The 25,615-nt window shown below is 41.5% G+C and overlaps 1 protein-coding gene across 3 annotated transcripts in view; it reads right to left on the bottom strand.

The window, feature by feature from the left end:
• The window catches only part of ITGB3 (integrin subunit beta 3), an 80,704-nt gene that overhangs the window by 48,940 nt on the left and 6,149 nt on the right, over positions 1 to 25,615 (bottom strand). For 2 of the 3 annotated variants that reach the window (XR_015740309.1, XM_026718275.2), the window contains exon 2: positions 4,675 to 4,760. Coding sequence is in view for 2 of the 3 variants with exons in the window: in XM_026718275.2 (XP_026574060.1) it covers positions 4,675 to 4,760 (86 nt within the window). In the remaining variant the exon portion in view is untranslated. Of the gene's footprint in view, positions 1 to 4,674; positions 4,761 to 4,971; positions 5,057 to 25,615 lie in introns of those variants that run through there. The other variant, XM_087917545.1, reaches the window with a different exon arrangement.

Raw genomic sequence — 25,615 nt, 5'->3', positions numbered from 1 at the left:
TTTGTAACCAGCATATACAAAATAAAGGAAAGAGAAATACTAAGGATATACTAAGCTATAAAACCAATATAAATAAGTAGGCTTTTATTGATGTACCTATAAAAGAAAGCAACTTGAGTGTTACAGTAAATCTTCATACAATACTATTTTTTCAAGGACTGTTTTTTTTATAATGAACTGAGTTAATGAAACTGTGCTGTTAGGAACTGTGCTGTCAGGAAAATTAATTAAATAAATAAATAAACAAACAAACAAAAAAGAACTTCAGTATGAAAATGTTAAAACTGTCATATTAGAATGCTGACAGGATGGTTTTAAATTTTAGTAGTGTATGATTTGTACATTTATTTATTTATACACAAATGTACAAAATTAAACTTATTTATGTATATGAAGTTAAATCACCAAAATGCACAAGCATAAAGTACAAGAAACCAGTTTTAAAGTAAGAATTCTGCTATCAATGCCTATATGTTTGCCTTACACATGAAATGTTGTTGACTTGGAACCCAGCAGTAACATTTTTGTTTAATTATCATCTTTATCTAAAGATGAAACAATGCATCTCTGTATTTAATTTAATAAAAATCCAAAGAAGAGTAGCTAATTCATAAGCAAAAAGTGTTTCTGATGAGTCCCAAGCCAGCAATCTTCTACTGTATATATAAGGCAAACATTGTGTTATTACAGCATTCCTTCTAAAGAAAGTTCTAAAAGACATCAGAGAGACTTGTAACTATTGATTCACTTGAGGTGGCATTCCTGCTTTTGGAAAGTAGCGAGTGATCTCTGGGCATAGTCTGTAACAAAAAGTGTATATCACCAAAATGGATGAACATTCAAAGTGACATAAGGGAAGGTAGAGGAGTAATTTAAAATTTCAGCAGGAAAAGGCACCTGGAGGTGCTTTGCAATGAGAGGAGTGTGAGTGCAGAGCAACAGCATCCATTCCTACTTCCTTGTTCATTCCATCAATGGGACAACAGGACAGTGAGGATTTATTTATTAAATTTCTATGCTGCCCAGAGGATTAGCAGATTAGATGACAGATAGGCATGGATAGAGATATGTCACATTATAGCCATGAATGCTAGCTGTGCTGAGCATTTAAAGCATAGGTGGGCAATGATGGCCTCTTTATGACTTGTGGGCTTCAACTCCCAGAATTCCTGAGCCATAATTCCACACCCTGATTTAGAGGATGCTGTAATCAAGGAAGGAGCCCGGGTAAGACTGGTGCTTCAAAACAAAGATGATGGGCTTCAAATTTTATTTATTTTCATTCTAAACCCAATAAAGAGATTTAAATTCTAAAACTGTTAGAGACATGAATCCAATGGTCTGATTTTTCAATATCTCAGGACCTACAAGAGGACAACAAGGTATAAACAGAGAATTAAGGTTTATTCTATGTACCATTTTTGTTTCTCATTCTGCTATTCTGTCTAAGTGAAAGATGATTAATCTCAGGTCATATATACATCCAGGCTGAAGAATCTCATGCCCTATCATGCTTTCAAGGTAGGCCAGGACGAGAAATAGACAGTGAAATAATACTTTATTGCTGCCATGTATAATAACAGAATTTGAAAGCCTAACAAAGTTTTTCTTTGTCTCATCTTACACTAAACAAAATCAAGGTGAGGTTATTTTGAACTTCTTTCTCTCATTTGCTTCAGTCTTTGGACTTTGAATCACTTCCCCAAGTCTCCTCAATGATTCTTTCATAATTTCCCCAAGTCACCTCTAAATTCCTATACATACGCACTTGGACATGATTCAGCCTGTAGCAAAAACTTCAGATCTGCTTCAAGTCTGAGAGATGGCGGCCTGAATTGAGCCATGCTCTGGAAACCTCCTGTCTTTTAGCTAGATGCCTAATTAATGATGCTACATACTCCTCACATGGGCAACCTGCACATTTGGTTTATACTGTATATTGGCATCCTCCATCCACAAGTAAATTGCAATTCACTTCCACATTTATTATTCAGAAACCTATAGTTTTAAGATTAAATTGCAAGGTTTCCAGGGTAGACAGCAGTACATTTCAAATTTGTGGAATCTACCAATTGTACTTATTAATATAAAATGACTGTGCCTCCTTCCTTTGTCAATATATCAGCAGGCACAGATACTGCTCTCTTTAGAAATCTCCATGTAATCTTGTCTTCAAGGAGTTTTGAATGTATGGGACTTAAGAGTCCCTTAAATTTATCGGATTTAAGAGATTATGGGACCATAATCTTCCTTTATTTGGTTTATCATCTAGTAACCTATCAAGCCTTAACACCAGAAGATAGAACTAGATCATACACGTATTCACAGAAAGGAAAATTGTGTAGTAAATGCCAAGGTTGCCTGATTACTTCTCATTGATGAAGAAACACTAAGAAATGCAATTTTTGCCTCCCAAATGATACCAAACAGCTCTTTGGAGTTCACTAGTGGCTTCTAAAATTGCCTCTGTTTTCTGGCTTGCTTATAAAGAATAAATGCATTTTAGGGGTCATTGTGTACGATTCTTTTAATATCTCACTAGTGGTATATGCTTGCCAAGTGCTCTTCCAACTGTTCTGTATAATATTATTGAGATTTTATTCCATGGTGTTTAATCTTGGGTCAAAAACAAAAATAAAGCTACTTGCTGAAGCAACTTACAATTATTCAATAAGGAATAATAAAGGAACTTTCAGTGAGAAGACATGCTTTTTAAACTGAAAAAATTCTGGGAACATAATCAAAAGACTCTAGAGAAATGGGCGGGGTGGGTGGGCATTTTGCTTCTCTTTTAAAATCTTCTCCTATTCCTGGCAGATTGGAGCCAAAAGGCTTTCCTTCTTGGGATTTAACATTAATGGAAAAGCATTATTTAAATACTTTAAGAGGATGCCATTATTAATTGGGTTTTTGTGATTTAAAAGAAACATATCCTTCAGCTTATTTTTTTTACATGTAGCATTTCACACTCCTTTACCATGTATTTCTAACAGTTACTCAACCATAATTCTTCTACTGCAAGCTACAAGGCAGTTGCAACTGTTGTATTTTTTTGCAGTGTAGACTTTCTGCAATATTCTGTCAATACTGAAGCTTGTTAAATTGACACAGTGTAAGGAAAAGGAAAATAAAATCTGGATGCTTGGGTGATTTGAAAATTTTGTATTTGTTTGTGAAATACTTTAATCAAAAGAGCAAGAAGATTGGTAAGTGAAACAAAGACCAGGAATTACTGCACACAAGTATACAAATATATTAATATATGTTAAGAATGGCTGAAATAATATTTTACCATTTTAGCTGAAACCCCCCCCGAAAGAAGCTGGTAAATGGCACATTCCAGATTGATTAACGACATAGAAACACAGCTGATGATAGGTGTTGTAAGATCACTATATATAACAACTGAGCTATAATGGAAAGTGGGTAGGCTCTACATGGGTATTTATTTATTTATCAAATGTATATAGCTATCTATCTTACAAGTATAGTCTACATTAAGTAAAACGATTAGAAAGCATCTTGAAATCAGCACAAAAAACAAGAAACATATATACAACATGTTGTTTTAATGCATGCAATAAAAATTCAAACATAATAAAACCATCTCACGGGGTCCCTTTTCCCAAAGGATCCTTGTCTCTTGGAAAAACCACATCTTAAGACATATCTGTAAGGCCTAATTTGACCTTGAGGGGAGTGATGTTCCAAAATGCCATGTCAGAAAAGGACATGTAACATGTTCTTTTCACCTGACCTGATGGGATTGGTATAAATAATCAGGAAGAAGCAGTCCCTCAAATACGTTGGCTTTGGGGTGATGTAAAGTTTTAAATGTCAAAAACAGCACTTTGAATGGCACTCAATAGCAAACTGGCAACCAATGCAGTTCACGGACATGTGCCACTCTAGGGGCACCCATAATTGTCTGCTCTGCTGCATTTTGTACCAGTTGAAGTTTCTTCAAGGGCAACTTCATTTAGAGTGCATTATAATAGTCCATTCAAGCAGTGATCCAGGCATAAATAACTATTAGCAAAGACTACCAATTATGGATTATTCAGAACCAATATTGACGAAATACATTCTTCCATAAACTTATATTCCATAAATATAAGCTTTCCAAAATGTCAGGTTTTTTGTCCTTAGAAATTCTGCCCAAGGCCTTTTATGGTAACTCTCCAACAGCATTTGATTATTTTAATCTGCCCAGTGCTTTTATCTGGCTTTTCTTTCCTGTGGGTTTTATCTGTTATTCTGTTTCTTAAATATACAATTAACTACACAGTCAGTCAGCAGGTTTCACTACAGATGGTTAAATCTGGGCATGCTTCCATACACGATTTTTATTGTGCAACAACATGCCTGAAACTCGTACTTTTATCTGAGGTCTAGATGGTGCAATATTTCACCAATAACTCTCTCGTATTTCCCCACTCTTCCTTTGGCGCTTTTCCCTCCATAAAAGAATCTGAGGCAAAGGCAATAGGACAGCATTTTTGAAACTTGGTTACACTCTGCTTTGTTACTGGTAGCATCAGAACATCTAGGATAGAATTCAAAGCCCTTGTGTCTGTGTACAAAAAAAACCCCTAAACTTACATTTGAAGTGTCCTTCGAGTCCTACATGATAAGTGCTTATTATGCACTCATATAGATTTAGTTTTGACTTACCTCATTGAAGTACCAAGCACAATGTGGATTTACAGCCAGGCACTGTTGACATGAATTTGCTCCTCTTGTGGTACATACATTATTATCTGAAATACAACAGACAAAAATTAGCCCATAGGCCTCAAAAGCATTTTCCTTGGTTACAACAAAGCAGCTGACATCAACAGCTCTTCATTGGTTTTGGCATTCTTTGAAATTTATTGGCAATTCGCTGTTGGCTGCCCTAATTACACCTTCAACCATTTGATTTTCAAAGAGTGTTAATTCCCCCCCACCTTCACAACCAATATAACATACAGTGTTTGTTCTCTACATCTGTTCTTTCCATGTGACCAGTGGAGATTTATTAACTCTGCTTGCTGTTGGTTCTAAATACTTTTGCACATTTAAATGAATATAAACAGGAAATATGCAGACTATTAAGCAATCTGTGCTCTGAATAAGCAAACAGAATCCAGAGAAACAAACCTGGAAAACTTTGCAGTACTTGCTTTTAAAGTAAAGCTGATCAGATAGGGATTGGGGAAGACTCTATTCACACCCAAAGTTCTGATTTGAACCTGCTAATCTAGAGCTCAATTGACAAAATGACAAATTCAGAAAGTTAATATCTAATTCTATTTCTGAGTAGATTTCTTCTTTGGAAAATGGAATCAATCTCTTAAGTGAGAGCTGGCTGTTTAATTCAACACACACAGCCAGGAGTGTGATTCTACCAGTTTGCACCTATTCACTAGAACCTGTTGTTAACATTCTAAGCAGTTCAGAGAACCAGTTGTTAGAAGAAATTACTGGCCTAATCCTGTAAGGAAGGCAGGAAGGAAACATTCTGGTGTTGCTTACAGAAACTGCTTCTCCGTTAACTCTTATTACGTTCTTAGCAGGACTAGACTTCCTGTCTCAGGAACTTCTCTGGAGTTTTTTCCCCCTCCTTTGCTGGTACTTTGCTTGTGTGGAGTGACCATTCAAAGTTACAATGGCACTGAACAAAGTGACTTATGACCATTTTTCACACTTATGACTGTTGCAGCATCCCCATGGTCATGAAAAGCCAGGCGAGGAGATGCCCTGCCTCGATGTGAGTGATATTGAGTTGGTCATGCCCAGCCAATAACATGACCACCAAGCCACACCCACCAACTAAGCCACGCACATAGAACCGGTTGTTAAAAAATTTGAATCCCACTCCTGCACACAGCTATCTATATCAAAATGTGTACAGGTTTTGTTTTTCTGAAAGAGGATGCTGTTTAATATAATTATTTTTAAACAAGTGGATGTATGGTAGCAGAAGAAAGGAAGCCCAGTCCTATTTTGCTCAGCGATATCTGTCTAGTCATAAAATAAGCAATATAGAATGTCCTGCTAATAATTTTTATTAGATACTGGCAAGTAATTGGTGAAAATCTCCAATTAAAAAATGTGCCCCAAATATTAATTTCTGATCTAATTCAAAAATATCCAGTTGAATCTGTATAACATGCTTAAACCAGACAGTGTTTTCTACTGCTCCACTCCTCCATTTTACAAGGCTGATCTAGGAAAAATGTTTAAGGGTTAAAAGCAAAAATGCTAAATACTGCTTTCTGAAGATTTACACAGAACTTCAGAATAGCTAATGCCTGCATTCCTTAAGGAATTATCAGCAATATCTTTACAGCAATGCAAAAGAAATGAAATGTATTAACCTTGTTTACCTCTCTTAGTGAAAGAATATAGGTAAATATCTTACTTAAATATAAAGGAAGATGATTTTACATACTAAATGGGTTGAAACCTATGTTTGCCCTAAATACACAATTATAATATGTAGTTACAATTATATATACATTTACATATACACGTTACACACACATACACACACACATCTATACATATATACATATGCCTTCGAGTCAGTTATAACTCGGCAACTATTTGGAAAAGTCTATGCAATTTTCTAAGTAGAATTTTCAAAAGTGGTTTGTTATTGCTTTTTTTAGTGGAGCTGAGAAGAGTGATTGGCTATCACTCTCTTGGCTTTCATATACAAGGCAGGTATCTCCTGGTTTTTCACTTCTTGTCCAGTACCTTAACCAATGCACCAAACTAGCTCTCACCAGGGACATTGTCAAATCACAAATGTTTGTATAATTTTGTATAATTCTCTGTTTTTGTATAATTCTCTGCTAACAAGAATGAATGGATTTCTTTCTCCTTGTGCCAAATCAAGGAAATGATGATATTACTCTGGCCACACTCTCAAAGAAAATAAAATTAGACCAAATGTGCTGTCTCAGGTATTTGGATATTGGCCATGAAGTCATGGCAGACAGGCAATAGGATACAGAACTGTGTATATTGGCCAGGAGCAGAAGACCAAACAGATCCTATTTTAGACTGTGAGTAGAATCTGCGTGTTCAGGCTTTCTCTTTTTATGGATTTAATTTTTAGTGTGTGGTAGTATTAAAACTAAACAAAGCCTAGTATGCAATGTTCCCCTCGTCACCTGATCTTTATTTGTAGAAAAAAGAAGCTGGAGGTTATCCAGCTTCTGCTTTAAATCGAGCTAGTCTCTGCATTGTAACTAGCCTCCTGCTCTCTAGGACTCTCTCTGCCATTGTGAAGGCTGAACTCCATAGGCAGGCAGGCAGGCAGACGGTGCAGCCAGCTTTTGCACAATGCATGTCAATAAAAACAAGTCGGGCTTGAAACACGTTGGTGGCCTAACAACAGCTAAAACAAAATCATTTCCTTTTTCAGGAACTCTAGGTGCCTATGCTCTTATATCTGTATTTTCTAAAAGACAAATACAATAAAAACTGAACCCAATAAAATCTGCACATACAGCCTTCTATCTGCTACTGGAAAAAGTTGGTATGATTCTCTAAAACTCCACCAGGCTGTTCTTCCTCTAATACAGTGGAAAATTTGCAAAGCTAGAAGCAGACTGTCCTGGCCCCAAAGAGCTTACTATAAAAATAGCAAAACAAGACACGACCAAACCCCTCTAGTCAGCCTTCTTTCACATAGCAAAAAGTTTATGTAGATAAATCCCCACTTCCTTGCACAAAGTTTTTACACTTTTGAGTTTGGATCTTTATATGTTATTTCTGATAGAAAGAAATAAAGTTCACAAGAGAAGACTAATTTGTTTTGAAAATCCTTTGAAGCTGCTCTGGCCCGCTCCAGCAAAGCACAAGTATTTTTTTAAAATAAAGAAGCACCATTAACTCTAGAGAAGAGGTGTCAAACACAAGGCCTACGGGCTGGATCCAGCCTGCTGGGCTACCCTAAAAAATGTAAGGAGCCGGCCCACGTTGCTTTGGCCTGGTTTACCCAATATGAAGAGGAAACATGCCAGCACTTTGGGGAGTGATGTCAAGCTGGCCATGCCCACTAGTTGGTCACACCTACCCAGTCAGCCAAATCCAGTGAGTGGCGTCAAGCTGGCATGCCACCCAGTTGGCCACACCCAGCCAGTCGACCACGCCCCACGCCCCCCCAAGTCAACCACAGCCCTGATGTAGCCCTCAATGTAATCTGAGTTTGACACTCCTGCTCTAGAGAATACATTTTGAATACATTTACAACTGCTGCAAAGACAATCAAATGTTCTATTTAGTTATTATTTATACATCAGTTTTATCACCCTCATAGAGTGGTATTGGGCATGTTTAAATATTATAATATAAAACTCTTAAAAATAAGAATAATATTTAAAAGTTAGGGAAGGGACTTCAGGGTACTAACCAGCCCCATGGCTGCATGCATCACAAGTAAATTGACCCCATGCCACGTAGGGTTTTAAAGTTCATAACCAACACTGTGCATTGGACACAGAAGCAAACCGACAATAAATGCAGCTTGCCTAAGATTGCTTGCATGGCTGCATTCTGCAGTAGCTTCCAGATAATTTTCACAGGTAAGCTCCATGTAGTGTCTTTTGTATTTTTTCTTCTCCTATTTTTTTCTTTTCACTTTATTTATTCTTGTCTCATCGCTTTTGTTTTATTCTTTTTCCTTAAATTTTATTCTGTATTTAAAAACAAACAAACATAAAAAGTAATTTTAAAAAGTAGCAGCAGATCCCCGTATAGGCCTGCGGTGCTGTGTGACTCCAGCAACCTCTGCAGCGTTAGTTCTGAGGTTACGTGCAAAACTAGTGCACCCTCACCTTACAGAGGGAGATTTTTTTCTCTCCTTTGAACAGGAATCAGATCTAAGGGCCCCAGAGGTCAGTCCTGCAAAAAATGCAGTGGCTTTCTACATCTCTTTGCTCCCATTAGTAATTTTACATGGATTATTGCACTACCAGGAACTTCTGCACAAGACATTATTGTCATCAGTGGACACTGCCTACAATGATGAGCAACATAAATTTGAGTCTACTTTAATGTGGGAGGAAGGTAGTCTTCCATCTAGGGTTGCTGTAGCCCCTTCTGCAGCTCTATATAATTTATTCTCCTTGCTTACTAGTGTACCCCCTCTAATAACCACATTGGTTTGCTGATTCACAGGCTGCGGCTTTTGTAGCTCCTAAAAGCTCTGAGAAACTGTTGATTAACCTTCCTGGGTTATTATTAACTCGATGGTGACTTGTGTATAGGAGCTGCCTTCCCTGTTCTTCCTGGAATGTTTTTTGTCTTTGTGGATTGGCAAAAAAGTTGGTCATCAGTTTCAGCAAAGTCCTCTCCCTGCCCCCAGCCCTCACCCTCAACTATCTTTTTGCTCATAGCTTGGGAGATGATAAATGGTTGAGTCTTTATGCCTTATCAGAAAATTAGGACTGAGCTTATTTTGACATTTGACAGAACAAGTTTGCTAACAGGAAACCATTTATAAATAAGAATGAGGATATATTTGATAGTCATTCATGGCATGGGCACCCCATGATTAGACTACTGCAATACATTCTACATGGGAGTGCCCTTGAAGACCATCTTGAAGTTATGATTCAAAATAAATGGTAATTGGCACTTCTTACAGAATAGAAATAGAATTCTTTATTGTGATTGGACACACAAGGAATTTGTCTTTAGTGCATGTGCTCTCAGTGTACATAAAAAGAAAGAAAAAATACATTCCTCAATAATTATAAGACATTTTTTTCTTGTTTTGATCAGTGTCACTATTGCTACTTGAACCACAATGGTTGCCAGATAGCTTCCAGGTGCAACTCAAGATGCTGGTTGTTACCTTTTCCCTCTGTCATTAAAGCCATTTGTGACTTAAGACCTGGTTATCTGAAGGACAATCTTACTCTCGTTCTTTCTGCTTGCCTGGTATATTCAGGCAGGTAGATACAATCTGTGTCTCTTCTATTAAATGTTGTCATTTTACAAGACTGAGCAAACATGTTTTCCTTGACATGGACCTCACCCCCTGGAACAGCATTCCTCAGATGTAGAGTAGGCCATTTCTCCCAGGGTTCTGTAGTTATTTAAACCTGGCTAAGTTAGATATCCTAATTTTACTATAGGGAATGATCAGAAATCTATTTATCTATATCCATCTTCCCAAGGAATGGTCACCAAAAAGCAATTTTCTAGTACTGGTAGTTAGCTTTTGAGCTATCATGGCCTTTTGTTTCCTATAGCTATAATACATTGCAGAATGCAATATCTGGTGCAGTTTTATCACCTTCCTGTCAGTTTTGGAAGCCATATTAGCACCAGAAGCTTCCATGCTGCCACATTCTTGAGCTTGGGAATTTGGGAAAGGGGATTTTATGGAGCGTATGTATTTAGACATAATAGCATTCTTTATTAAAGTCAAGGTCATGTTATTTCTGAACCTGGATGAGGAGTGGTTGAAGGATGTCTTAAGTTGGAACGGATGGTGATCCAGCACGGATGTGCTGGAATGATGGGTGCAGGGGATGGATTTGTATTTTAAATTATTGGACAAAAACCTGGAACTTTCTGATTTGGGTTTTCCCAGATGTGCCAGTATGACAGCTCTAATAAAATGGAACTTTGAGAAAATGCCTGCCTCAGAGTTTTCCGGTTGGAGTTTGTTTTCCTGGAACGCTGGCACTTCTAACATTTAGTTCCTTTCTTAGGATGTAAATTCTATGAGGGCATGAAATTAAACTTATTTATGCTTTGTTCATTGCTAAACTCAACATTTGTACAATATAAACATTTGTACAATATAAATGTTTTACTTAACAGTAATTACATATTTTGCCAAAATTGCACAATATCAATAGCACTTAGACTTATATACTGCTTATATAGAATATGAACTGACCATAAATAGTCATACTTGCTATATTGACTTTTGTCTTTTTTTAGAGAATTCAAGTGGCATATGACTTATTTCACTTATGTCACTTGTCTTATTTCATTTTCACTATCTTGTTTGCATGATTGTAATATATGCCCAGTTTGAACATGAAAGCATCTGGGTTGATCAATTAAAGTAATTTTAAGAAGCATTAAATCCCCACCAAAAAAAAATGTGATTCAATTCACACATTATATTAGGCCAAAGTGAGGGGAGGGCTATAGCATCCTTTTCTTGGTACAAGTATGATAGGGCCAAAACATCCCAAAAAGGAAAAATGATAAGTATTGTCAATAGATAAAATAGATACCTTAAATCCTACATTTCTAGAAAAATTTAGACTGTGTTTGGAATGTGGCCTCGATGTGCTATGAATTTTGGGTAGTCCTCAAGATGACAGAAAGTGTTTATGTCTGCATTGGGCTATAACATAATTTATTTAGTACATTACTACATTGTGTGACTATAGCCACCATGATTTGCAAGACCTTGGTCATAACTTGGTGTGGTATATGAATTTAGTCAGTGGTGGCTTAGTCAATAAGTCATAGCTAAGCATGATATGTGAACCAGTCTATTATTATGCTTTAAACTAATCTTTCTCAGAAATTTTAACTGTCAGCAGACTTTTTTTTTTTTTGTAAGCATGATAAATCAGATGAACACTTACCTGACACTGTGAGAGAGCAGGTTGCCCAGAAAATGCCCAACATCTGTTATATTGTCTCTTTAAACTGTCTCCCCAGCCAGCATAGCAACTGTGGCTATAAAAGCTGTGCTGAGAGACAGCTGGGTGTTATGGTGCTGTGTGGAAGAAAAAGAAGAGGAGAGGAGGTATTGTGTTCATGTGTGGAAGTAAATTAGCCGGCAAGAGAATTTTGTATAGAACTCACAAAGAATAAGAGTAGTAGGACTCCCAAGGAGTAGTAATTGAGTACCAGTAGTAGCAATGGGATGTTGTTGTTCGGTCATTTGCGTTTGGAGCCCACTGAGTTGGGTTATACTGAAAAGAATATGTGACAAAGTGGTGGTAGCAGTGGAATATCCAAAACCAGATGTTACGCATTGAAAATTGGGTGGGATATCAAAACAGGGTAGCTACCGCACAAATGAAGATGGATTAAACTCAGGGAGTTTATTAAAGACTCCATGGACAGAAAACAAAACCTAGCTGCAAAAAGAAAGGAGTTTGGCCCTCCTAGAGCCAGACTTTGCAGGAAATAGCCAACATCCTAGCTGCAAACATCAGAGCCCTTACCAAAGTCTAAACCAAACAGACATGGAAAAGTTAGAAAATACATTCTCCCTTAGAAGAGCCCACTACTTGGGTTAGATATGGGTATCCATCATACACCTGTAGTTAAGCCAAAGAAAAAGACAGCCCAGCTAAAAATGGGTCTAGGCTCAGATACTTGGCCAATATCACAGAAAGGAAGGATAGGCAAGAACAAAAGTGTTTTAGGGACTGGTAGCCTTAACGGGATCTAGTCATTTCTAAAGTTTTTCAGAATTTCTAGCGAAGAGAAGTAGTCCCAAAGATTTTTTTAAAAAAATCCCTAAGTTGTCAGGGGAAAAAGACATAGAAGCCTATTGTACCATGTTTGAAAGAGTTGCCATCTCTTGTCAAGGTCCTGAGAGTGAATGGGTAGCCAGATTAGCCCCATGTTTAATGGAAAAGGCTCTGAGTGCTTAAAGTCACCTTCCAACAAGAGAAGTAATGGATTATTCCCATGTCCTGTAGAGGTTTGTTGTAACCCCTTATACCTACGAACAGAGGTTTAGGAGCTACACCTACAACAAACATGAAGGGATTTATGAACTGGGGGCAAGATTGGTAGACTTAGGCAGAAAATAATTGATTGTGATAAAGGAAATAATTTTAGAGCAATTGCTTTTCCTTGCTAAAGTGACATTTGGAGTGTAAGATCACAACCCAGAAATGGGTCAAGGAATTGGCTGAGAAATACATGTCAGTAAAAAGGTCAGATGATGTTAGAAAGGAAGATACAGAAGGAGAAAGGATAATTTTAAAAAAGCCTGTCCAAAGAGTTAGGCACTCTAAGGAGACAGAAGTGTAAAGATGAAAAGAGTTAAGAAACCTTTTGTTCCTGCCCAATTGAAAAAAGCATTGGGAAGTCAGAAGCCCATATTTCCCTACAGAAAGGACAAGCCAGAACAATTCTGTCTTGTCCTTTCTGTATTTCAAGGTAATGGCACTAGCACTTAAGATTCTTAGACTTATATACTGCTTTACAGTGCTTTACAGGCCTCTCTAAGCAGTTTAGAGTCAGCACCTTGACCCCAGCAATCTGGGCTCTCAAGTTACCCACCTCGGAAGGAAAGAAGGCTGAATCAACTTTGAGCCCGTGAGATTTGAATTGCCAAATTGCAGGCAGCCAGCAATCAGCAGAAATAGCCTGCAGTACTGCACTCTAACTACTGCGCCACCAAGGCTCATATTGGAATCAGCCCATGGAAATCCATGGTCTGGATGAGCAGCACACAAGATGGCAGCGTACATGGTTGCAGCGGCTCAATGCTCCCGACGTCTGTTCTTCTTTTTGTGTTTTTACTTCTTTTTGTTCCTGCATTTTACTCCATCCTGCAACAGACTAATGTACTGTAGAGAAGACCTGATAAGTATAGGACAGCAACTCAAAACTGAAGTCACCTATACTTAAACAGAATCCCACAATATCCCATTGGAGTTAGCAAGATCCCCAGGAGCTCCGTGGATTGTTGTCAGATCAAGCAAGCATAGAAGACAGAGTAGGGAGAGAAAACAGAAGTGGGGATGCAGAGCGGGCCTGCTAACTCAATTGAGGAAGAGACCACAGAAACCCCATTACCATCTATGTTCCTCACAAACGCCAGAACCCTCATAAACAAAGTGGATGAACTACAGCTGCAGATCTCCCACAATCACACAATTCGTGAGTGCTGTCTGATAATTGTCACAGAATCCTGGCTGCACCTGCAAATCCCTGATGCTACAGTGGAGCTAGCGGACTGGGCTTTGCACCCTCAAGATTGCAATATAGCCTCCAGTAAGAGAAGGGGAGGGGGCCTAATTATTTATGTATGTAAAGACTGGTGCACAAACAGCAAAATAACAAACAGCCATTGCTCACCAGATTTAGAGGCCATGACTGTTCAGTGTAGACTGTTTTATCTGCCACAGGAGCTGCGGTATATCACTGCTGTATATTTACCTCCAGATGCTAATGTTAGCATGGTGCTCAGTCACCTTCAAGACTTAATTACCACACAACAGAGAGCTCATCCTGAGGGCATTCGTATCATTGCTGGGGATTTCAACAGAGCATGCCTAAAACTGTGCTCCCCAAACTTTACCAACATATTAAGTGCCTAACCAGGGGAAAAAACACACTTGATCATGTGTATTCAAATATTAAGCATGCTTATAGAGCAAAACCTCTTCCCCACTTAGGACACTCAGACCATCTCACCTGCTTTTACTACCAGACTACACTCTCCTTAGGAAGAGAACAAAACCTAGCAGTCAAACTATTAGATGCTTGCCTGAAAATGCCCTCTCCCAGCTTCAGGACTGTTTTGCCCGCACAGATTGGAGCATCTTCAAACAACAGGACTTTGAGTTATAAACGGAGACTGTGCTTTTCTACATGAAGACCTGTGTAGAAAATCTCAATGTGGACAAACGCATATGGACCTTCCCAAACAGGAAACCCCGGATGACCAGAGAAGTCCAGACTCTGATCAGGGCCCATGACCTGGCTTTTAGAGCAGGTGACACCTCACAGTACAGCACTGTCAGAGCTGAGCTGAGAAGGGACATCAAACATGCTAAGGAGATGTATAAGAGGAAGGTCATGGGCCGCTTTACTGACAGTGACCCATGGCAGATGTGGAGGGGGATACCAGCTCTGACCAACTATATAGGCCAGCGCCCAACAAACAGCAAGAGCAGTAGCACTCTGTCAGAGGAGCTAAACAGCTTTTGTGCATGCTTTGAGACCACCAATAACCTGGACATACTGCCTCACGAGGATCACGACGCTGCACCTCTTTCTCTTCAGGTGCATGAGGTGAGAAAAACACTGAGAGCAGAAAATCCCAGGAAAGCTGCTGGGCCTGATGGCATTCCTGGTGCAGTAGTTAAAGCGTGTGCTGACCACATGCAGAAGTACTTACAGAGCTGTTCATTCTATCTTTAACACATGCCATCATCCCACAATGCCTGAAGGCTGCAACCATCATCCCCGTTCCCCAAAAAACAAATATAAACACTCTCAATGACTATAGGCCCATAGTGTTAACAAGGTCCATTATGAAGGTTTCACAGCACATCAGAGACTGCCTCCCACCTCCTTTGTTCAACATCAGTTTGCTGATAGAGCAAACCGATCTTCAGAGGATGTTGTGGACATCACACTTCATAGAGCACTGAGTCATCTGGAGAACAAACAGAGCTATGTGAGGATGCTCTTTGTGGACTACAGCTCTGCGTTTAACACTATTATCCCAGATATACTAGTAACTGTTATGTCCCTGGAACTTAAAGAAGTTCCCACCCAGGTCCGTTCGTGCTGCGGGGGCGGTTGCCCTCTCTCATTGGTTGGTTCTCCCCAGCAGCCAGCTATAAAAGCAGGCTGCGGGGTCCAACCAGTTGCTGATCGCTGCGAGCCAGTTCCAGGCTTGGCAAGCACGTTCAGTCCTTTATTATTCTAATAAAGTATTTGTTGCATCCATGCCCTGGTTCAGCCTCTCATTACCCGAACTTAACACTGGTGACGAAGGTGGGATGGCTACCAGAGGCACAATGCAACCGCTGAATCACTAGCCGCTGATCCGTAGCCAGAGAGAACGATCAGCAGGCAATAAGAGCAAACGCTGATCCGCAGCCAGAGAGAGCGGTCAGCAGGCAACGAGAGCGAACGCTGATCCGCAGCCAGAGAAAGCGGTCAGCAAGCAGCGAGAGTGAGAAGCGTCTGTAGCCGCTAGTTAGCCAAGCTACAGGGAAAGTGAAGCGCTGCGAGCCGCAGCCGCTGCTTCTTTAGGGCGCAAATTCAAACGGCTGTCATTTGAATTTCCACCCTAGAAGTACAGCGCGGTGCTGTATTACAAAGTCACTGACGCCACGCAGGCGCGATTTCAAAACGCTGCCAACGACCGTTGCAGCCTAACCTCGTGTTAACCCAGAGAGAGAGAGAGAGTTGTGAAAAGCCTCTCCAGAGCTGAAGTCACTTGCCTGCCACAGGCACAAAAACCTTCCTGCTGCTGCCCCAGAGAGATTTTCTCAACAGATTATCCAACCTGATTTTTTTTCCATCATGAACTCCAACCCAGTTTTTCCAGCGTTCAAGCCGGATGAGGAGAAGTGGGAGTCATACAAGAATCGCTTTAACCATTACATCGATGCAATTGGGTTGGCTGATGCAGGGGAGCACCGAAAAAATCATATTTCCTGATCTACTGTGGAGCCATCGCCTTTGATACTGCCACAGCACTCGTGGCTCCACGTGAGTTAAAAACGTTCCTGGACAGAACTGTTAGAAATCCTTACTAACCACTATTCTCCTAGACCCTCACAGATTGCCAGGTGGTTCACTTTCCGAATGAGGAAGCAATCAGACAAAGAGACCATCAACCAGTACATGGCTGCCCTCAGGACTGCAGCTCTCCATTGTGGGTTTGGAACCTACCTGGAGGACATGCTCCTCGACCAGCTAGTCTGCGGAGTCAAGGACCTTCACCTCCAAAGGCACCTACTCGCTAAGAAGGACCTCAACCTCGCGCAAGCCGTCGAGGAAGCCCTGGCAGCAGAGCTGGCAGCACACTCAGCCACCGAAATCCAAGGTCCTGCTTCCAAGCAAAGTGCAGTTTCAGTCCACTCTGAAGAGGTGGTCATCGAAGAGGACCCCAGCGATGCAGCCGACATCCACCGCCTCGCCCATGCCAGACACCCGCAGTTAGGAGCCAAGCAAGAAAGCGTCAGTCCACCCAAGCACATCACCCTGTGCCTATCCAGTGGTGGATCTCACCTGAGGACCACCTGCAAATTCAAGGGAGCCACTTGCAACATTTGCCACAAAAAGGGGCACATCGCTAGAGTCTGCCAGGCTGCTCACAACTTGGCACAAAGGCACCCCTCCTTTTCACATTCTGGACCCCAAAGGCAAGTATTGAACTGTCGCACTCGCCACCATGCTAAGCACGCTTGCCATGCCATTAGTAAAATCTCTCTCTCCGTTTTGTGAGAAGGTAGACCTTGTCGCATGGAGGTTGACACGGGGTCAGCGCTCTCAATTATCTCTTGGAGCACCATCAAGAGACTACAGCCCAATCTATCCAGAAACCGGCTCCAGAAGTGCCAGTTTAGCCTGAAGGACTACCAGGGGAAGGACATTCCTGTAATCGGCAGAGGCAAGTTTCTTGTCAATTTTAAAACTTTCAAAGGCCACCTACCTCTAGTGGTAGTTAACGGCAACCTCCCCACACTCTTGGGGCTTGATTGGTTCCCCCCATCTCGGCCTAGGGTTAACAGGAGTCCATGCTGTCTCAACCTCAGACACTGACTCCTTATTCGCTGACTACTCAGACGTATTCAGCAATGAACTGGGGTGTTATAACGGTACCCCTATCTCATTCTCAGTCGACCCCAAGCAGTCCCAATCAGGCTAAAACCTCGTAGAGTCCCATTCGCTATTCGGCCTAAATTAGATGCGGAACTGGATAAATTATTAAAACAAGGGGTCATTGAGCCAACAGATTTCGCCAAATGGGAGACGCCCATTGTCACACCCTCAAAAAGACGGTAGCCTGAGAATTTGCTCGGACTACAAAACCACAATTAATAAGTTTTTACAAGTTAGCGCTTACCCAGTGCCCGTCATTCAGTATTTATTACACACTTTTGAACCTGGCAGCATTTTTGCCAAATTGGACATGTCTCAAGCGTATCAACAGTTCCCTGTTGACAACCAAACAGCGGAACTCCAGACCATCGTCACCCACGGGTGCTTTCCGGTGCAAGCGTCTCCAATTTGGCGTAAGTGTTGCCCCAGGCATTTTTCAATCCCTCATGGAGCGGATTTTGCAGGGCCTCCTGGTGTAGTACCCTACTTCTCGGACGACATCTTAGTCTCAGCCAGGGACAGACCCCAACTCTTCCAGAGAGTTCGAGCAGTGTTAGAGAGGTTCAGACAGCATGGCCTCAAATTAAAAAAAAAAAAATGTGCGATTGCCACTAGACAGGTGGACTTTCTGGGTTATAAAATTGACGCCTCAGGCATTCACCCCTGGAGTCCAAGGTTAAGGCAATTCACGAGGCACCCACTCCAACCTCCAAAGCGGAACTACAGGCCTTCTTGGGGCTATTGAATTTTTACGCGTCGTTCCTGCCCCATAAAGCATCTGTGGCGGAACCCTGCACAGACTTTTGGATAAAAAATCGGCTTGGCATTGGGGTCACAAGGAAGACTCCGCTTTTGCGCAGTCAAATCACTACTCACGTCGGAGGCGGTCCTTATTCAGTTTGACCCCAACCTTCCATTAGTGCTAGCAGCGGACGCATCCCCTTTTGGAATTGGGGCAGTGTTAAGCCACAGGCTCCCCAATGGCTCCGAGGCCCCCATCGCTTTTTTTTCAGGACGCTCTCTGCAACAGAGCGCAACTATAGCCAAATCGATAAGGAAGCTTTAGCAGCTGTCGCAGCTGTGAAGAAATTCCATGAATTTCTTTTTGGCCACTTTTTCGAGCTGGTCACAGATCATAAGCCTCTCCTGGGCCTACTAGCAGGTGACAAACAGACCCCTCAAGTCCTGTCTCCTAGAATGACGAGGTGGACTCTTTTCCTAGCGGCATACTCGTATAGACTCATACACCGTCCAGGTAAAACATTGTCTCACGCAGACGCCCTCAGCCGCTGCCCCCTGCCTGCACCAGCTGAGGATCCTGCCCCGGTCCACGCTATCTTTGAGGTCACCCAACTGGACCTCCCCATCACTGCCCTTGACATTGCTGCTAAAACCAAGGCAGACAAAACGCTCGCCCAGGTGCTCGACTGGGTGAGGAGGGGGTGGCCGGGTGGCAATGTTGAAAACAAATTCTCACCTTTCAAGACCCGCATGCAGGAATTGTCCAGTTTGCAGGGCTGTCTACTGTGGGGCACTCGAGTGGTCATCCCGACCTTACTGCGTACCCGAGTTTTCGAGGCGTTGCATGCGGGCCACCCTGGCATCGTCAGAATGAAGGCATTAGCACGCAGCTACGTATGGTGGCCCGGCCTCGACGATGACATCAGCAGATGGGTAAGCTCCTGCCATCCCTGCCAGGAATCCTGTCCATCCCCTCCAATTGCCACCCCCACCACGTGGGAAAGCGCCAGCGCACCCTGGTCCAGGATTCACATCGACCTAGCGGGCCCGACGCACGGCAAAATGTTCCTGGTGGTCGTGGACTCTTACTCTAAATGGATTGACGTGGCACAACTGTCCACAACCACCACGCAAGCGGTCACCAAGGTATTAACTCGCCTATTCGTAACGCACGGGCTACCAGACTCAATTGTTTCCAACAATGGCCCCCAGTTCGCATCGGCTGAGTTCAGTCGCTTCGCTGCCAATCTGGGCATCCGCCACATCTTCACGGCTCCCTTTCATCCTGCCAGTAACGGGTTGGCAGAAAGAGCCGTTAGGACCACTAAAGAAGCTCTGGCTAGGTTCAGCAAGGAAGACTGGCACCACAAACTCTCCCGTTTCTTGCTGAGCCAGCACTCAACCCCGTGCACAGTCACTAATAAGTCCCCGGCTGAACTCCTGATGGGTAGACGCCTGCGGACTGTATTGGACAGGCTGCACCCACATTACTGCCTGACTCTCCCTCGCTTCCACATCGGGGTTAGGCATTTTGTCTTACAGGAACCCGTGTTCGCGAGGAACTTCGCTGGAGACCCTCTGTGGATCCCGGCGAGGTCGTGGCCATCACCGGACCCAGGTCGTATCGAGTCAGACTGGAGGATGGCCGGATCTGGAGAAGGCACCTGGATCAGCTGCGGAAGCGCCAAGACACTCACGTTAGCAGTGACTCATGGTTGCAGACCGGTGCAGGGCTACAGCATCAACCCCACATCAGCACCAATTCCAGGGACCAGTTCACGCCTGCAGCCGAGTCGGGACCCCGAACACGACCCGTGACCACCTGATGGCTGACCAGTCCGAACCAGTCAACGGAAACACATCCCCAGTGACCAGCCCTATGAGCCCCGATCCGGCACTGACTGAGGAACGCGTTCGTGACACCCCACTGGTCCAACCTTCAGTTGCAGACTCTGATCTACCAGACAATTCCCCAGAGTTGCGCCGTTCTGGGCGCCAGCACAAGCCTCCCGCGCCTTAAAGACTATGCGTGTTCGCATCTGGGGGAAGGGGTGTTATGTCCCTGGAACTTAAAGAAGTTCCCACCCAGGTCCGTTTGTGCTGCGAGGGCGGTTGCCCTCTCTCATTGGTTGGTTCTCCCCAGCAGCCAGCTATAAAAGCAGGCTGCGGGGTCCAACCAGTTGCTGATCGCTGCGAGCCAGTTCCAGGCTTGGCAAGCACGTTCAGTCCTTTATTATTCTAATAAAGTATTTGTTGCATCCATGCCCTGGTTCAGCCTCTCATTACCCGAACTTAACAGTAACCAAACTGTATAATCTGCAGGTCCCCACTCCCACCTGCTCCTGGATTAAGAACTTTTTGACAAACAGACCACAGTCTCTTAGATTTGGCCCCCATCTTTCTTCCACTATCACACTCAGTACTGGTTCCCCCAGGGTTGTGTCTTGAGCCCCCTGCTATATGCCTTGTACACCTTTGACTGCTTACCAAGCCACACAGCAAACACCATCATAAAGTTTGCATACGACACGACCGTGATTGGTCTCATCTCCGGAGAGGATGAGACAGCATATAAGGCAGAAATAGAGAACCTGTCTATCTGGTGTTCACAGAACAATCTGTCACTGAATGTCCATAAAACCAAAGAACTGATTATGGACTTCAGGAAACATGGACAGGACCACGCCCCACTCATCATCAACGGAGAATGAGTGGAAAGTGTCCCTATGATCAGATTCCTTGGCATCCATATTTCAGCTGATATCTCCTAGTCTCCTAACACCAAGGCCATAGTGAAGAAGGCTCAGCAGTGGCTGCACTTCCTGCGGGTTCTCAGGAAGAACAATCTGGATAAGAAGCTGTTGCTGGCTTTCTATAAAGCCTCTGTGGAGAGCACTCTGACGTGTTGTCTGGGTGTGTGGTATGCAGGCTCCACAGTTGAGGACAGGAAAACTGTACAGAGGGTGATAAACACAGCTCAAAAGATCATTGGTTGCTCTCTGCCCTCCCTGGAAGACTTAGCCAGGTCCCACTGCCAAAGCAGAATCAAGGCCATTATAGAAGACCCCTCACACCCTGGCAATTATCTTTTTGACCTGCTGCTGTCTGGATGGCGTTTTAGGTCAATAAAATCCCACACCACTAGACTAACAAATAGTTTCTTTCCCTGGGCCATCCGAACCACAAATAAACACAAAGTAATTACCTTATTAAGATGTGAAAAGATGTGAAATCTCAATACCCCATTCAGATGTATAATAACATATTACAGTACAATCCATTTCTTGTGTATTATACTCGGCTAAGCATTACAGTCAGTGTTGGATGTATATTTTGTAGATATTTGTAGATATTGTATTCTCAAATTGCAAATAGAAATGTGGGTACTGTATTTTTCTTATCTTCATTTTTAAGTACTTTGGTTTTATTGTATTGTGAACAGTTGCTGGGGTGCATCCACAGTTTCATTGTACTTGTACAATGACAATAAAGTTCTTCTAATTCTAATTCTATTGCTAGAAATGGGACAACATATAGAACCTTGGATAGATTTTTAATTGGCCACTGGCCAGAGAGATATAAAGAAATGGTCCATTACTATAGATTCTGCCCTATGTGTCAATTGCTAAAACCAAAAGAGTAACAGAATAAAGTTCCTATGAAGAAAAAGTTCCTTTTTCTAAAATGATGTGGACATCGTAGGCCCTTTGCCATGATCGCCAACCCCCCAAAACTTTAACCTTAGACTTTCAACTATTGACCTCACCTCTTTCCTAAAAGGTCTGTAGGGGGCGTGCATAAGCGCACCAACGTGCCTACCGTCCCTGTCCTATTGTTTCTTTTTTTTCCCCTTATATGTATCCATGTATTCATAACTATGATTTTACTTATACCTATATCTTGTAAGCAACTGACAAACCAAACCAAATAAAATAAATAAATGATTCATTAAAGCAAAAGAGTATATCCTGGTTGTCTGCAATTATGCAACTTGGTATCCTGAAATGGTCCCATTAAGGAATTTGACAGCCAAAAGAATAGCAGAGGTGCTAGTAAAGATCTTTAGTAGGGTAGGAATAACAAATGAGATTCTCATGGATCAAGGATCCAATTTCCAATTAGTGCTGCTTAAATATTTATATGCAGACCCAGAAATAAAAAAGGTAGTCTTTATTGTCCATAGATATTCTTACAGAAAGGATGAACCAGATCCTAAAATCTGTGGATTAGAAGGATATTTTCAAAGGTTCATATCTCTTTTCTCTACTGTAGCTCAAGCTCCCATAGATCTAACAAGAAAACATAACCCTCCAAGATGCAGTGGTTTAAATTATGCCAGGAACCATCTGAGCAAGTAAAGGATGCACTATGTGGGAAATCAATATTGAAAAGGCCGGATTTTCAATACCCTTTTTGTTTGTTTGTTTGACACATCTTCCATAGGCTCAGGCACAGTACTTACCCAAAACCATGAAGGGGTGGAGTATCCTATGATCTACCTCTCAAAGATACTCCTCCGAAACAACAAAAGTACAGCAGAAGAAGCCTATGCACTAAAATGGGCTATCAATGCTTTGCCTGTATATTTGTGGGGTCAGGGATTCACTGTAATAGCCAAGCACCAACTGCTCACCTGGCTGGAACAAATGAAAGATAACAATTCATGTCTCAGTTAGTTAACATTGCAACTGTGCCATTTAGTTAATATTGCAACTGTATTGTTTCAATATTTTACACAGAGTGGGACAGCAACATGTCATTGCTGGTCCCCTACTGCAGTATGAGAAAGACACAGAAATGGCATCAGTCTCTTAAAAAATGGCTAAGATATGTGCTGCTGTTGTCCTGTCTCTTTAAGCTCTCTCCTCAGCCAGCCTAGCTACTGTGGCTATAAATCGGTGCTGAGGGACAACCGATGTGGCGATGTTGGTGTGTAAGAGTTAGAAGAGGGGAGGAGGTGTAAAGGAAAGGAGGGAAAGCAGCTAGAAAAATATTTTTTCCTAGCAGAAATTACAAGGAGTAGGAGTAGCAGGACTCACAAGGAGTAGTTGGAGTTGCAATAGTAGCAGTGGGCAAGAATGAAGTAGGGGTGAGTAGTGCACAATAGACTGCAGATGCTTGTGTGCATGTGTTGTCTAGGGGACTGTGTTATTGACTTGTTTGTATTTGGAGCGTATTGAATTGAGTATACTGAACAGAATCCAGGACAGACAGATCCAGTATCTCTTTGGAAGACACATTATAGGGATTTGTGGCCATTAGGGGGCACGTATCACAATATAGAGATAAACTAGCAGTTCAAAGGGGTGCGATGGCTCAGCAATTAAAAACGGAAAACTGACACTCTGGGTTCAAGAACTGAGCTCTCTGTGATGGGGTTGCCTCAGCTCCTGCCAGCTTAGCAATTCAAAAGTAGACAAAGGCAAGTAGATAAATAGGTACCACTTCAATAGGAAGGTAACAGTGTTCTGTGTGCCTTGGCTAAGAAACAGAGATGGACACTACCTTGTAGAGTCAGACACAACTGGACAGGGAAAACCTTTAGATATACTTATAAAAGGGGAATTAGGGGATTTCTGATCTTGTTTTCCTTTTTAAAGAGAGACCATAAATTTTGTTGTTTAGCTTTCCCTGTATTGTGTTCTCTATGCACCACACAAAGATTTTGACAGTTATTTTTAGTTATACACCATCTCATAGAATATTGAATGTTATTAATGAATAAATAAGAAAATCAGCATTCTTCAAACCGGCCTGCTGTACTAGGGTATACAGACGAGGTGTTGACAATAATTCCCAAAATTTCAATTCAGTATATCCAGTGGGCATTTTGGAATTTGTAGTCCAATGCATTTGGAGGTGGTTGCTGCAAACAGTCTTTCCATTGTCTGAAAATAGGCCATTTGAATCTATTTACATATTTTTGTGCACTTCTCTTTCTGCTAGTCTGTGAGTGAAAACGCGACTGGGCAGAGTATAGGAGTTTCCTACCAAAAATAACTAGAAATCCTAATGAGGCATTTATAGCAAATATAAAGAATAAAGAGAGCAAATTCACCCCCCTATGAGCAGCCCCTTGTCCAGCAGGACTCACTTAAAAAGAACAGGGATGTGGTCAGTGTAGTGAAAATACGCTTATTTTGTATTTGAAAATATTACTCTGGGGAGAGCCAGATCAAGGGACTTGGAGTGCTTATTTAAACAACTTTATAAAACTGCCTAATGCATCCAATTCTGGGCAGCTTATAATACTTTTTTTAATGAGAGGGTCAAACCTGAATAAAAAGAACAAAAACCAAGCCTGATTCTGCAAAAACATCATCCAGATGAGAATGTCTATGGAAATTCTCAGTCATACAGGTTGCTGACAAAGAAGCTTCTTGGATGAGAAGTGAAATGTCTTCAAATAAAAATCAGAAAGTCCAGTTGCCTCGTGAAAAAAGCACCTTGGGGACATTCAATGAAAAGAATATTTTATCCTATGGCCTGGGGGAGAGAGCCAGAACTTCAAATTCGCTTAAAGGATGACAGGGTCAGGGCCATAAAAATCCCCGGGGTTCTTAAAAGATACATGGAGAGAAAGAAATGCTAAAACTAAACAATACACCTTCTATTCAAATAGACACTTATCATGGTCCAGAATAGATATGATATGGATGTCAACAGAATTAATATCTAACATTCAAGAAATAAATATTGAAACAAGTATTTGGGCAGATAACAATCCAATGACAATTAAATGGAAAGGACAAAAAAGAAGATCTAGATGGACATTAAATAATACTATTTTAAAGGAAAAAGACTTCACACAGTGGATGGAGAAAGAATTGGCTTTTTTCTTTAGAGAAAACAAAAAAGAAGATACATCAATTCAGAATGTATGGGGTACAATGAAGACATATGTTAGAGGCTTGATAATAGACTATACAAGGAAAAGGAATACTACGAAAAGGCTAACCTCTAAGGCCCTAGAGGATGAGCATAAAAGACTTGAAAATGCCACAGAAAAAGGACATCAAGCTAAAAATGGATATAATTAAACACAAAATGAGTCAAATAGAAAAAGAAGAATTAGCACAGAAAATTAGAGGTGCTAAACAGAACTATTTTGAAGACGCAAACAAACCAGGTAGATGGTTAGCATACAAATTGAGAAAGGAGGAAGAATCAAGGAAAATATTGCAATTAATAGATGACCAAGGCCAAGTTTGCCATGGTAGCAAAGAGAAGAAGGAAATCATTTGAGACTTCTATGGGAAATTATACATGCAAGAGAATATTGATGAGGAAAGAGTTAAGCAGTACTTAC

The sequence above is a fragment of the Pseudonaja textilis genome, chromosome Z (genome assembly GCF_049901715.1).
Source record: "Pseudonaja textilis isolate UNSWEBS1 chromosome Z, rPseTex1.2, whole genome shotgun sequence".
Taxonomy (NCBI): domain Eukaryota; kingdom Metazoa; phylum Chordata; class Lepidosauria; order Squamata; family Elapidae; genus Pseudonaja; species Pseudonaja textilis.
Note: the sequence above shows the minus strand (reverse complement) of the source record. Positions and strands in the feature narration are given on the sequence as shown.